Raw genomic sequence first — 15,754 nt, 5'->3', positions numbered from 1 at the left:
TTCTCCATGTCCAACAGAATAAGACACGAACAGGCTTGCTTTTCAGCAGGAAAAATTCCAATTGAACATGTGGCTCACTTGTGTGTGGTTTTTATAGCTAAGAGATAAATTTGACTTGTCTGTTTATAATTGCTTTTTATAAACCAATTTAAATTAAGAATTTGTTCACTGGCTGTGAACATCCATATATTAACTTAAAACAGGATTGTTATCTTCGCTTTCACTGTGCAGTTTTACATTAATAGCATATGATAACCTTCTGAAATAAGAGAGTAAATGTTTAACACACACATAAATAATGAATAGTAAGAAACAGAAGTGCATAACGAACTTTTACAAGTGCCAGTAACACATTACTGCATCACACCACAGGGTTCCTCACACGTGAGCTGTAGAATGAGATGTTTTATGCCACCTCAGCTAGGCCTGTATGTACTATTAAATTACCTTCCTAGTCTTTACAAGACTTAATTCCACATTCCTCATTTGTCTCCAGCACCTTTTTCCTAAAGCATTTGTAATTTTGTCTTTGTGTTATATCAGCTTTCTTCCCTTGCTTGAGAGTAACCTCTTCTACTTGTCCTACTTCTCATGAGGAATTATCAATATACAAATCAAAATATACAAATCAAAATTTGCATCCTATTTTTATTATTATTATCCTGTTGCTGCCCACAGAGTCATCAAACATGTTGCCATACACACAGGGAAAGAAAAACAAACTAACCAAAACACTCTGCCTCTTAACCATCCAATTCAAAGAATTGCAACCAAGTCCCACCAGGAGGATAAGACAGACCCTTTTCTACAGCAAGTTTTTAATTGCCTTTTAGCCAAAATGACACCCCCCAAAAAATAAAGATTTTTTAGAATGGTTTCTGTTGGTACTAATTTTCCTCACCTGAGAGGGTAGTGCCATCTGTATCTACAACCAAAGCATAGCAAAGACATTATTATTAAACATTATTATTATTAACAGCATTGCAGAGTTATTCCAGATTCTATGACAGCAAATAGGGTTTGAAACACATGAAGACAAAAAATAAGTTTACCCTGTGGGTTGCTTTGGAAGCTGAACCTTAGTGATGTCAAGAGGAGACAATTCCTTCACATTTAACTGAAAAGGACAGTGACTGTTCTGATCTTAAATATTCTCCATTCATTTCAGCCCCTCAATCCCTCTCCTTCATTTCCCTTCCCTTCCAGTGGCATTTATTGTTTTCTCCTTCCTCTGCTGTTCCTGTTGTAGCTGGGACCCTGCATTTCCAGACAAGACTGGAGTGTGAAGGTAAAACTGGACAGTCGTGGCCATTGTGAGTGTTCCTCACAATGGAAAGTTCCCTCAGTTTTCTCTGGATAAAGAACATGGCAAATAAGTAAAAAACTCCATCTGGGCTTTGCATTTATAATTAGGAGTTTCTCATTCAATTCTCATAGACTGAGAATTGAATACCTGAAGGAAAAAAGTGGTACTATATTCCACTTATAACTTAATGGGGAAGAATGGGATATATTGGGTGTGTTACCAGGTGTGGCAATTCATCTCGGATTCTTCTACAAATTCATACCACTGTCTTGGGATATTTTCTGAAAAATACCCAAGCTAAAAAAGTAGAATTGCTGAAAACAGTACAGCTGAAACCTTCCTTCAGGTTAGGTGTTTCAGTTATCTTACACATGTTGAGTAAAAAAAAACTGCTTTAAAAAAAATTCTTATGTCACACTTTTAAAGCCATATTGTAAGCTCTATTCAATAGCCATAAAAATAAAAACTAGATTTGCTAATTTTTAAACCAGCAGTACAACCAACGTTGTCACCTTATCATTAGCACTGCAGTTACTCTTCAAATTGGTTGTATGAGAATCAATATATTAAACATTTCCATATTCCAATTTATATGCTTGCCTTCACCTTTGGAGGGACTAAAATCATCTGCACAACATTTCACCTTCAAGAATGTTGACAATATTAAAATTTGCATTTTTTTTAAATTAAAAACCCCATATATTTGTTTTAAAAATCCTGATTATAACAAACTAAAGCTCAACAAATGAAATGCAGCATCCCAGCAAAGCTCAGGTAAACTAGGCCTCTGAATAAAAGTTTAAATCTCAAATTAAAGTAATAATAAATAAATACAAGTATTTGGCTTGATGCAATCTAAAGCCAGCTTTTGGTTTTGAAAAAGTTACTTTTTAATCAAATCTCATCTCACCAAACATAGTTTTGGTCTTCACTTACTATTCCATAGAATGGATGCTCTGCAAAAGCTCCAAGTGGAATATGTAGAAACAACATTTCCCTTGGCTGTTGCTTTAATATTAGTTGAGAAAGCACAGATTAACTTCACTTTAACTGCAGCCACCAAGCAGCTGCTTCACTGCAACTTCAATAGAAACAAAATTCTGAAAGCCCAAAGGACAGAGTTTCATTCATTGCTACAAATATTCTTAATAAAAGGAAGATTACATTGTCATGATGATTGCACCACTCAAAACATGAAATGTACAGCATTTTACTCAGAGAATGGCTACAGTGGAAGCATTTTTTTGCTGATTTTCCAGTTAATACTGCTGTGAATCAAGGTCTCAGTGAGGCAGACAGACACACAGCAGCTCCCAAAGCAGAGACCTCAGTTTTATCTACATGTGCTCATTGCATCCCATCTCAGCACAGACTTATTGAAAATCCCATTTTGTAACACACAGGAACCAACTAAAATACAAATATTCCATTTTAACAATCCCTCTGAACTTAGACTGTGCTTCCTAATCTACAACCATTGCTGGTTGGGCAATTTCCATTTTTGTAAAATGACAAGTGGCACTTAATTTGAGGTAAAGGTGAAGATGAAGTTCCCAATTTTACCAAATGCATCCCCTCTCTAACACCAACTGGTGCATGCTGGTGTCTGATGTTAGAGAGGAATGTTCACACACTGGAAAATAAATGGTTTTTGCATTTCAAGGTGACAAGTACAATGTCAGACACAATCAATCGATCACTGCATAATTATTATTGCAAATGATCCATATCCATGCTGCAAACCTTAAGGGGAATTTAATGAAGCAGGAAGCACATCAATAATAAGATCTACTTCAGCCTCTGTTAAATCTCACAATTCACAAATATGTTGTCACATTTTATCCTTCCTCGAATTCCTGTAATTATATTTGAGGAGAAGCTCACTGAAAAGTAAAATTCAAACATATATCAGCTTTTCCCCTATCAAAGGAGTCCCTGCATATTATATATATACATATCACAAAAGATGAAATGCACAAAACTCTACAAACACAGCAATGTGCGAAGAAAACGTAAAATGCCAATGATCAGACTTAGTCTGATGTATTTGGCTGACTTAAATCTGTGTTGTGCCCAGGGAGCACAGCAAGAATGAGAAGGAGATGAAAAGAGAATCTCCTGTGTCCTGACTGCAATCCCTCCATGTCACCCACTGCCTTGCTGAAGAGTGGGAGTTTAACTTTGCTGATAACAAAAAGGGGTCTTGGTTTTGTTTTCCACTACCTGAACCAGAAATTAAATTGACAAACTGAATTGGCAGAAAAGATAATTGGCAATAAATTATGTCATTTCTTCCAAGGCAAGTCTGCTGTGTCTGTGAGAGTGATCAAGAAGTGATCTCTATGTTTTCCTGCTGTTTCATGAGCTTTCTCACTCCAGTTTTTCCCTGAGGTGGAGGGTGAGAGGGAATTTGGCTTCTAGCTGGGTCCAACCCATGACACAGCTGCCATCCTGATGGGGAAAATATACCCAGTGTATTGGAAACCTTTGTAAAAGCAATAATTTCTGCAGGGATGTTGGCCTTCAGCTTTCTGGCTGCAGTAAGAACAGGTGGGTTCCCATCCTAGGCTATGACAGGGATCCAAACACAGATTCATCTCTTTGGCAAGGAAGGAATCTCAATCCAGGAGCAGAAGGGGAAAAGGAAGTCATATGGAAAGACATCATAAGATGCGAATAGATACCCAGACTTTGAATAGTAAACATCCCCTTTCTGTTGATTAAACTGTGACACAGCCTAACTAGGTACAAAAGGTAAATCCAGCTTAGTAACACTTACACATTACAGTGAAAAGATAAGGAAATTTTGACTTAGGGACTATGACAACTTCTCCAGCAGGCACACTTCACTGGAATAAACATCCAAATGGAGCACATCCAGATATTAATCTCAAGACACAAACAAGGTTCCTCAACTGCCCAAAAAAATCTGCAGGACTTGTTCATTCCTCTGCCTCCACAGCAGCTGAGGTTCTGCAAACCCAGCAGTCCCACCAGAGGTGCTCAGGAAGGATTTCCACTAAGAGATAATAATCTTGGGACAACAGGAGGGCTCTAACCTGCTCACCCAGCCCCGTTCCCTGCAGCCTTTGTTCAATTCTTTCCTCTCACACATCCCTGCACTGATAGAGACACCCACACAGCTCACTCAGAGCTCTGATGGAAAGCAGGGTTATTAAGGGGGACACGATGAAGATAAGGTTAATTGGACAAGTGTGACTCCCTGCTAAAGGAAGGGGGGAGAGCACATTTGGCAATTAAACTATACAGAACATATAATGCAACTTCAAAAGAGAGCACAGCAAGTCAGTCATGCTGCCTTACACAAAATGCACTGATCCTGCTGCAAGAATTAGTAATGATAATAGATATATTCTTGATGCTTAAACTCAGTTTCATCCTGTTTAAATTCAGTTTGATGAAACACTTATGTGTGTTTGTCTCTAAAGGAATGTAAATTGTTTTTACAAACCAAAACTGGCTTGCCTGCCTGTCTGCAGAGCTGGACATAACAGAGCACCATCCTGATTTCTTCTCTTGCCATTCTTACCCCACATAAACAACAGAATGATCTTCAACAAAATACCATAGCAGGGCAAGAAAACCCTTCGAGAATTGAACATACCCAATGACCAAAAGTTACTGTCAAATATTCTGAACTGGAATTGCTTGTCTCTTCTGTTTCATTTCTCCCTTCATACTAAAAAAGGTAATTTTGCTGAATGTCTTCATGCTTTGCATGCTAGTGTGATTTTTTAGCTTTGTCATCACAACATGAGGTATTACACATATGATTTTAATCCAAGTATGTGTGTGTTCCAATAGAGGCATAAAGACAACCTACTGAGAATTGTCTTAGATTCCTCCATAACTAATTGTAATCCTATTTTGATTCAACACCTCTGTCAGTCCTTTTACTTTAGCCATCAAGACTGTAGATTTATAAATTGCAATACTTCATTATTCAGGTTTATTGAGCCAGGTACCCTTGAAGATCCTTACTATTCACATCAGCATGCTCTATTATGAAACCATTTTGTATTTTTCTGTGTTAATAATAAAAGGTACGCATTTATTCTACATCAGTGGTCAGGCAGTCAGATGCAGAGGATGAGGCTGCATGTTTTATTCAAAGTCTCAGTGGAAAGCAGAATGAGAATCACTGACTCTGAAGATATCTGCAGCTCTTCTGTTAATATGTTTGATTTTTCTTAACTAATAGGATCTAAATACTTTGATTACTCAGTAATTCTATGTAATAAAATCTATACTACTGAAGTGTTCCTCTGACTGTTTTCAGCAGAGTCATTTATTCTTTCAGCTTAGCTCATGCTGGATCTCACTGTCTGTAGCTCTTTGGGCACACTCAGCAGTGCATTTTGTCTTAGTCCAGGACATTTTTGGAAATCCTCATTGAAGAGAGCAATCCTCTGCTTAATGCCCACAATTTCAACGCTACAAAATACACAGTATGTCAAGTTACCCCCCCAAAAAATATGAGCATTGTATTTGTTCCTTACTGCAATTTAAAAAATTCTAAGGTTTTGTTCCTTTATAATTTTAGTCATCTTCACATCTGTTTAGGGTTCTCATTTCCTTTAGAAAAAAAAAAGCCTTTTCAAAGTTGTCCTGCAGCACTGAGCACACAAGGAGCACAAGTTGGGCTGGAAATGAAACCCTTCCCTGAGCCAGGAGCAAGGCACACTCTGTGCCTGCACACATTTGGTGCATAAAAACATGCAGACCTTGGTCAACTGAATAAAATACCATCTGCTTTTGAATATGGGAGCTGACACACACTCATATATGTGTATTAGGATGCCTCTTAATAGGAGAGGCACCAGAGATGCAACAATAAAGGAGTTTAAATTCCTAAATATCCAGATTAAATTTGTGCTAGAGTCTGTTTCTTTTTTCTTCCAGACTTCTTCCCAGATGTTCATTTAAGGAACATTTTGCTAATTCAGACAAGTACAATTCTCTGTATTGGACCCAAAATCTTTATTCTACAGAGTTGTCAAAACAGTGTCCTATTGCCAGAAGAAATTATCTTGTTGCTATTGTGTACACATTTTTTTTTCAATCTGTTTCTCTGTATCTGCCTACTCTAGTTTTGGGAAAAATACCAAATTTCATTTGCTGACATGCTTTCTGCCTTGTTTGATCAAGTATCATTCTGAAGCTGCTACTGAAAAAAATCTCTGCTAAATATACACAAAATCTCTGACAACTCATTCCCTATTATTAAAAAGAACAGCAGACTGACAGGAATGAAGCACTACTCTGACTAAGCAGACATTAATTAGATGTTTATAAAATTTATCAAACTCTATTATGGTACATTAAGGTAATTTTAGTCTAGCATTGTGGAATAGAAGAAAGCGTGGAAAGCTAACAATTTTTATTTTAAAAACATATTTACCAATGATTTTGTTCCAGTTTTTCCTATGACATGTAGTAACTTTAAATGCTTGACTTCTAACTCCGAATATGAAAATTGAACATGAGGTCGGTGGGAACTGAACAAGCAGATGGAAAACAGCCAGCCATGGAACTGTTTGCTGGGGAATCAAGCAGCTGCCTGTGCTGCCATGTGGACAAACTCGGTTTATTTTTCAAACTATGGAAAAGAGGAGGAGGAGCAATGTACAGAAAGAGGGGGCTCTGAAAGATTGGGAGCAGGCTCAGCTTTCAGCCACCAAAAGTTCCACACTAAGCACGAGTCAGCAGCTTCAGAACCCTCTAACTGGAAAAACCCCAACACCAATATTTGCTCCACTCTGAGCAAACCCCGTCAGCTCTGGGGAGGTGAGTTACACAGGAAATGGGAATCATCACCTGCAGTGATCCAGAGCGCCCTGAGTCACTGCAACCATCTCATTTTGGGGAGAAAGGAGTGATAAAGTGCAGCAGCAGCAGATGTAGATGGGTCTGTACCCCTCAGAGAGAATATATTCCCTTTTGGACTCACTAGTTCCTAAATCAGTAATGCTTTGAAGCATTCAAAGTTTCTTGGTCAGTGTGAACTCTGACATTGCTGAACTCTGATTCCTACAGCACACTGATTCTTATGCATAAAGTACCAGACCAAAAAAAACATCTCCTTTGTCCAGGGAAGAAGGAAAATATAAATACAAACATCATTTAATTGCGTAGGGTGTCAACAAATATCGATTTCCTTTGACAGGGTTAACAATACTAAAATCTTTCTCTACTTTCTAAAATGTTGAAAAAAGTATTTAAAAAACAGCACCTAATCAAGACTGTTCCATTCAACAGAGTGAATCAGTGCCTGTGCCCTGCACTCCTGCACAATATTTTAAGTTAGCTAAACATGTTCAGCTTGCAATAAAAGGAAATTGAAACCACTGTCATCAGTAGAATTAAAAAAAAAAAAAGATATCAAACTGTTCCAGGATAATGTCTAAGTAAGACAGTAGAGAATGGGAAGAAATCAAAATTTTCTTTTACTTTGTAAATATCCAAAATGTTTCTGTGTTACACACGAAATGAAACAACAGGTAAGCACTGCCACGAGTGAATAGTCTGAAAAAATCTCAAAGTAATTAGTTAATTTTAAGCCCTTTAAAAAAGGAAGATTACATTTTCATACTAGTTGGCTACTTTAAATTTTAATAATATTGCTGAGAAGCTTTTTATAATTACATAAAAAATTGATGTGATGTCAGGAGAAAGCATTTCAAGTGCTGCTGTGAGTTTATACCTTGCACCTACATCTACTGAAAGTCTCTTGTTTACCTACTGCATCTTTTCCATATGCTGCATCTTAGCTACCTATGCATGGACACAATGCATAGAGTTAAAAATCATAACATTTCAGAAAAAAAATCTATTAATACAAATCCTCTATTTCCATAAAAACCCACAAAGTAATAATGTTCTGCTACAATTAACAAATGTTTATTCTCTGCTTCTTCTGACTAATTTTGAGATTTTATACAAATAGTTCACACTAGAAAAGTTCAGTTGCAAATGGGAAGAATACTCAATACTCAGGTGTAGAAGTGCCAAAAGAGAGGGATTGTTTAAAGAATTCTGCAAGTCAGAAAACCAGAACAAAACAGACATCATATAATGTGAGTAAAAAGGACTAAATAAAAATGGAATGAACACACTTTTAAATGTGAAATATTAATTACTAGGAGCTTTGAAAACCAGGAATTGGTACCATCAGAAACTGCTTGTTACTATGGCTGTTCTGCTTAAAGTATTTATATACATCTTTAAAAAGAATAACTAGAAAAGTTCATCAAAAATAAAAAATACAGTGCACTAAAAGCGATAGAAATCTTCATGGCTACCTGTAAGAAAATGTATTACGCTGAATTTCAAATTAACAATGATTCCTAGGCTTGGGGAGGGAGAAGATCCCTGGGTTTCAAACCTTTTGAGCCTGTGCCACAGTGAAACAAAATAATACACAATAATGCACATCCTTTCACTTCAGTGTGCATATTAGAAATAAGGGCTTTTCCTCACATATTTACTGTGCCTCTCCTTAGGATGATGGCAACTCTAACAGCACAGCACAAAGTGAATGAAAGACCCACTGCTGCAACTGAGAGATCTGATTTATAGATCTAAAAGGAGAATGAAATTCAGCTTCACTATAGAATGGTGGTAAGGGTTAAAAACCTGCAGCAGTCAGGGTTGCTGGTAAATGCACAGACACACTGGTGAAAATTCAAGGGACTTGTACTACAGGACCCAGAAAAAAAAGAAAAAGACAAAATCATGAGGCTCGGTGATTGGTGAGCTCCCGAAACGATAGCACAGGTCAAAGCACTGAAAAAACAAACTTTAAAGTCTGCATGCAGTGCCTTTTGCAAAAGTTACCAAGATACAGTGGAGGGTCAAGAGAAATGAGAAGAAAGCATAAAGGCAGATTTACAGCATGAACCACGAGTGATTTATAAGGAGAAGGAGTGATTTCTGATAGTATCTCTGAGAATTCAGTGCTGCTCCTCTGCAGCCTGTTTTGCAGAGGTGGCCCAGATTAGCTGCACACTTGTCTATTTTTACATACATTTAAATTAAATAAATAAATAGATTGTCAAATGAGATTAGTTTAAAATATTTTCCCAGAAGATGTACAGGCTTTGATGGGGAACACAGAAAAGCTTTTAAGTATGCAGATTTGTTCAGTGATTTCTTTGTGGGTTTGTTTTGCTGAGAAATAAAACATTCTGTATCAAAACCTGGATGAATACACAGGTTAATAGCTTTGCTAATTCAATACATATATGTCACAACACAACATTATTTTTAAGGTGAGCAGATTTTGCTGCAAGGAATCAGAACAATGCTGAATATAAAATCACAGAAATACAAACAAAATATCTATTTCTTTATCTGCAGTTGTCAATTGCCAGAAACTTCAAAAGCCAAGACAGACTGTGACAATTAGTATAAAAGCAACTGGGTTAAGTAACACACATTACAAGTTTTAATCACATTAAGATTGTTTCATTTCTTAAAAAGAAAGCAAATTCTGAGCAGCCACAAGTGATGCAGCATTCGCTTTGTAACTGAGCCCCACAGTGAATCTCACACGATTGCAGTACGTTCTAAAGCATTGAAAAGAAAAGCAGTGCACCCTGCCACATCCTGCAAACCATGAAAATAAATCCCAGCTTCAGCAAATGACCCGGTTTGTTTAAACTCTGCCTGGAAATGCAAGCACAGGTACTGCACCCCAGCCACGCTCCCCTGCAGCACACACAGCTCCCGGAGCACACAGCATGCTGCAACTACAGGCTAAAATCCACGCTCCCAAAGTCCATCTATTAACAAAAGAGTGACACGGAGAGAGACACTACCTACCCACAAATACATCATCATCTTGAAAGAAATCAAGGGCTCTGTCAGCAAACAGAAGTCTCCTTACTTCACCAAGTATGTCTGGAAGGAAAACTGAAAACAGTGGGTAGAAAATCTTGCCTTTTTTCTGTCAAGTCCTCACAGTTCTCTTCTTATACAGGGTATTTTTTTTAGTTTGTTTATGAGAACAGCATTCGTTCAGTGGCTCTTTCTGCGTGTGAAGTGACTTGCTTCAGGCTGTCTTTTTTCTTCCCTTTTTCTCCCTAACTCAGCCTGTCCTTTCTTTACTGTCAAGCTTGCTTAGGTAACAGTTCTTGGTGTATCTATTTAATGAGCAGGTCCGTGCACTAAAGGCAGCCAACTACACTGGAGAGAGGAGGGGGGGGGGGGGGGGAAGAGGGAAAGAAAAAAAAAAGTAATAATAAATAAATAAATGGGAATCTACCACTTCCTGATTATTATTATGGGATCTGCAGACGCCCCCTCTGTAGGAATTTTACAGGAGGATTTCTAAGATGCCTTGAGGGAGGGGGGAGATCCTCAGAGTGACTCTGGTGGCTCTGGAGCCATTACCTCTCCCTGCTGACGGACCCAGTTCACAAATCCCCCATTTGAGAAATTTTTAAACTCAAAGCAAAGCTCCCACAGGAAAGAAAGGAACATGTACTGCACCCTGCTTCTCCTTTATCTCTTTAAATGTACTTCAGATAAAAGCTGCATCCAGTCAGGTCAAGGCCTTTCCCAATCTTATTACGCTCGCACAGGAGTGCTCAACACACTTTTCTACAGCCATCTACTGTCTCCACTGTGTTATTGCTGCTCTTCCTGCTGCCAGCACCAGAAACAGGCAGGGCAAACAGTAAATCAGACCACAGCAGAAGTGCTTGGGGTGATTTGATTTATTTTTGGTAGGTTTTTTTTTTTCTTCTTACCGTAATAGATACTTAAAAATCAAAGTTATGATTGTGATTTGCATATTTAATAAAGGTTAATAGAGAGAACTGCATCTTTTGCTCTTTTTTTAAAGTTAAATATATATTATGTAAATGAGTGAGCATGCAAGGGACTTGAGTTTTTTTTTTTGATTGACACTTGGACTTTTATACTTTGCTACAAGAAAATACTTTCAACTCATTTAACCCATCTCATTGAAACACACAATATCATTAGTAAATTAATTAGCATCATCCTCAGCTGAGAAACAATTTTAAAATGTAAAGGAGAAAAATCTTATTTAAGGCTGCATGATTGGTTTTGACAATCATGCCTGGCCTTGTGAACTGGTGCACGCCACACCCTGAGCATGGCACATTTTGGGTAGTGATGTGGAGAGCTAGTCACACAGTCTCTCTACCAAGTGCATCAACTCTATATTATAAATCAATAATTACTAAAGAGATGAGATATAAAAATGATCATGGGAATGAGATAAAACAGAAATTTTGCCTTATTTTTATGTTTGAGTATTTATTTCTTATCTTTGATCACAAACCTCTCACTTCTTAAAAAAAAATAAAAATTATTCCATTCTTTTTACCTAAAGACTCCAATCCATTTGCATATTCAGCCTGACCATACAAGGTAAAATGTCACCTAAATAATTAAAATACTTTAACTAAATTGCACCAGGGCAGGTGGCAAATGGAGAGGCACCTGCTGAAAGAGCCCATAAAGAGGAGATTCAACAGCAAAGCAAGACTGGGGGGAGCAAACTGAAATCCATAGCACTAAAACAACTGGAATCTGCCACCAGGGTGAAGTCCAAGTACAAAAAACTGCCGTGGCACTGACAGTTCAGAGCTGATTAAACAGCAAAATGAAGCAATCAATTCATGTGGCACCTCACGCTAAGATTTCAACAGAGAAGTTCATACAGATAAACAGATACATACACACACACACAGAGGTATTTATGCTTCATCTGTAAAATACTACAGCCAGCCAAAATGTTGTTGCCTCTTTTAGTGGAGGCAAAAGGCAAAGATTTAACACAGCAATTCCTAAAGTGATAATTTTTAATGTAATGTGCAACAACAATAACATTTATATAAGTTTAGTGCAGTCTCATGAAATAAAGCCACTTCCTTCACCTGGGCAGACTACAAGAGGAAAAGAAAACCCTTTTGTTTCCAGTTTTGAGTTGTTTAAATGATCTGTCAGTCTAGCTACCAATACTCAGCTCTGTACCAGGCCCAACCCAGTCACCTCCTTTGGTCTCCTGCACAGAGCACTGTGTTCTGTAGTCAGTTACACTGAAATAAACCTGAAATATCATGTTAGAACGAATTACATTATACTGGTTAGGCTGAAAATACATTTTCTGATAATGTATCTGAACATCTGCCAGCCAGCAGCTCTTTCTATCTGTGCACCTCAACTGAACACAGGAGGTTTTAGAATTTTCAAAGGCTAGTTAAAGATTTTATTAATGTGATAAAAGACTGTGCACAGGTATTGCCTACAAATCACTTCTGTATCAAAATTTCCCTGTTTTGGAGCATAGCACAGGCAGCATACGAAACTTCAGGGAATGATGTCCCAAGGCTTTCAACTCCTCTCTCTGTATTCTAAATCCTCTTCATTATTAAATTGGTTACTCAGCCAATTCTTCACATCTTATTCCTCCAAACAAGAGGAACAAATTGTAATGCTGCTGTATAATACCATTCATTTGAAGTGTTTTATTTTTCACACAGATATTATTCAATACTCTGTTAGATCAGCTGTAGTTCCTGTGCAGGTAGAAAAAGGTGGATAAAAATGACTGAAAACAGGTGTATTACTCTGGTTTTTGCACCTATGGCTGAAGTTTAAACTGAATCCTCTTTGCTAAGGTCACTTCTTACATGTTCTGGATTTGCAAACAATGTGAAAAAAGTAAATTGAAGGTACTGACCACAATCATTTTAACAAAGGCTGGTCCAGAAGAGCTGACATCGAGTTCAGGTCAAAGGCTGCTGAAATCAATGAGAACCTTGGTGTTCTTTTAAAAGACAGGCAGTCAGAAACTCTGATACCAGTCTGGGTGTTTGCTGTTTGCTGCTGTGATGGCCCAGCTCCCCTGATGCTCCCCAAGATGTTCACATGGGGCTCCCAGGTATTGTCACAGCTTCAGCACCAGCATTGCTGCGTGAGTCTGAACTTCTATAATCAATCAGAATATCATTTATTTTCCCTACAGAATCACAAGGGACTGCTGAGATATTAAGGGTAGATAAAAATACTTGGGAACAGTAACAAGGAAACAATAAAATTTGTACTCATAATTAATCAAGATTAGTTATATATGTGATCAGCGCATTCTTATTGGCACCCAAACAGTTCCCATTGCTAAAAAATCAAGCTCTAGATTCTAGGAGCTCCATTACCTTATTAAAGGGCCATAATTCACAGATGTATCTTGGCATATTTATTAATGACACAGAAGATTGGAAATAGCACTGATATTGCTCCTTACTGCATTGGAAGATAAGAAAATGCAGACTAAGTTCCTCCTTTTGCAAGGGATATAAGACTCCTAGGAACTGCAGGAATATTAAAACAAGCTCAGTGCAAGATGGTATAATCTGTTTTTCTAGATGCTATATGACCATATAGAAGGGTATCAAAATCATAGATTTGACTAATGGACTGCAAAGACAAAACTTACTCACTTTAATGAGTTTATATTTTCAACTCACATCTCTGTTCTTCCAAACTTAAACCAGAGGGATTTAATAATTCTTAAAAACCAAAAAGCCTGGTAAAGGAGGGAGGGAATGTGATGGTAATTATTACACTGCCATTACTGGTAATAAACTGGTTTCTTTTACTTCAGCTTCCCCAAGAAAAGATACAAATGATGCACATGATACATGAGCTGCAACAACGCTAAAATCTCACATAATTTACACAGAATACAAAAAATAATTTGAAGCATTTAGAAGGCTAGAAATATTTGTGTTTGTGCTTAATTTCCACACCTTAATAGCCTCATCTATTATGGCTGTATATGAAATGAAAAACTGCAAATTGTTCGGAGGTATGGAAACAAAACAAGTCCTTAATCTGTTCTTGTGTCACTGCAGGTTTAAGGGGGTGGGTTTTGCTGTATTTTTTCTGGCTTTTGCTTTTTTGGATTTCAGCATAATTGCAAAAGAGCAACTCAAGTGCAACTTTATGTTGGTTTATAAACTCTGTGTTTATAAAAACAGCTCCGTTAGTTTATAAACTCTGTGTTTTCACCACACAGGTTTTGGTTTTGTGGGGTTTTTTTTGCTTGATTGGGTTTTTTTTGTTTTGTTGTTGTTGCTGTTTTGTTTGGGTTTTTGTTTGGTTGGTTTTTTTGGGGTTTTTGCGTGGTTTTTTTTTTGTTTTTGCTTTTTTCCATTTTCAATTAATTTCTATTGCTTTAGCCCTTCTGTCCTTTTTGATGCAAGAAATTGGTTTCTGTGCTCATTTGCTCTACAGCAAGGTCAGAATATTGTCCCAGGAAAGCCTGAGGAGCAAGCAGCCAACAACCTGGTCATTAAAACTCAGCACAATTTAAACTCCTGGTCATTAAAGTTCAGCACAATTCCAAACCCCCAGTCAGGATTGCTGGCTGTGATCAGTTCTGCTCAGTGCAAGGGGGACAAGCAGGATGGGGGCACATGGGAGTTTCCTCAGTCCCACATTCCATCACACACATGTGGGATGCACAGAGCTGATCATTGCCCACAGAACCAACAACATAAAACTTTTCTTTCCCTTTCCTTATGAGAGGAATGATGGATTTGTCTTTCCGAACAAGCTGTGGGTCTGCTGGTAGATAAAACCAGCACTGAGAGATAAAAGAAATAATGAGAAGGATTCCACTGATAGAGGAAAAATATATTGAAAAATATATTTGCTTTTACAAATGAACTTTAGGTTTGCTGATTAATGAAATTAGACATTGAAAGATGAAAGAAACAATGGAGAAGAAAAACCCCTAAATTCCATAAGAATTAAAATTAAAAGGGAGGTTTATCCATTAGAGGGAAATCTCTGGTATCAGGTGTTCTGGGAAGTCTGAACATCTCAGCCAATGGGGAAAGAGAGAAGGGAAATGGGAAATTGGGATAAAAAGGAGGCTGCTTCCTCCAAAAATCTGAGAGACCCCAAGGGAATGCCCCATGGCCTCTCCCTTTATTCAAATAAAGTAAAAGGACTCCTCTGTCTCCTTTTTGGACATAAACCTCTGGTGTTTGTGGATTAATTTTCCTAACATTTAGCACAGCAAAGTGATGGGAAGAAAACCCTTTATCTGCCCCTTTGTCTGGTACAAACACTTCATTTGTGATGTCTGGAACAAAGTCTGGCTTATTTCTCCCAACACTCAAACATCCCATCCTGACAAAACTCAGGGTAACTAAGTGATTATAATTAAGCCAAATTATTAGTGATCATATTTAGTTGGTAACAGCTCAATCAATCCATAATTTCAGTGGCAGGTGCTATTGCTGCTGCTTCTTCACTCACTCTGGTGAGAACAGACTCAGCCAACATTTCTGCCAAAGAGAGCTCTGGCACCACAGGAAACCTCACATCATCTCCCCTGGTTTTAGGATGTCAACTGAACTCCAGCTTCAGTCTGATCAGTGTTAC

At 37.7% G+C, this 15,754-nt stretch overlaps 1 protein-coding gene across 31 annotated transcripts in view; it reads right to left on the bottom strand.

Moving 5' to 3' along the window:
- The window catches only part of RBFOX1 (RNA binding fox-1 homolog 1), a 1,176,073-nt gene that overhangs the window by 335,527 nt on the left and 824,792 nt on the right, over positions 1 to 15,754 (bottom strand). The window contains exon 1 of one of the 31 annotated variants that reach the window (XM_054271119.1): positions 10,151 to 10,444. The exons of the other annotated variants lie outside the window; for them this stretch is intronic. Coding sequence (XP_054127094.1) covers positions 10,151 to 10,168 — 18 coding nt within the window. The 5' untranslated portion in view covers positions 10,169 to 10,444. Of the gene's footprint in view, positions 1 to 10,150; positions 10,445 to 15,754 lie in introns of those variants that run through there. 31 annotated transcript variants of the gene reach the window in all.

The sequence above is a fragment of the Melozone crissalis genome, unplaced genomic scaffold (assembly GCF_028551555.1).
Source record: "Melozone crissalis strain CALT ecotype California unplaced genomic scaffold, PUWL_Pcris_2 ptg000012l_1, whole genome shotgun sequence".
Lineage (NCBI taxonomy): Eukaryota > Metazoa > Chordata > Aves > Passeriformes > Passerellidae > Melozone > Melozone crissalis.
The sequence above is the reverse complement of the archived record's forward strand: the minus strand, read 5'-3'. Positions and strand labels throughout refer to the sequence as shown.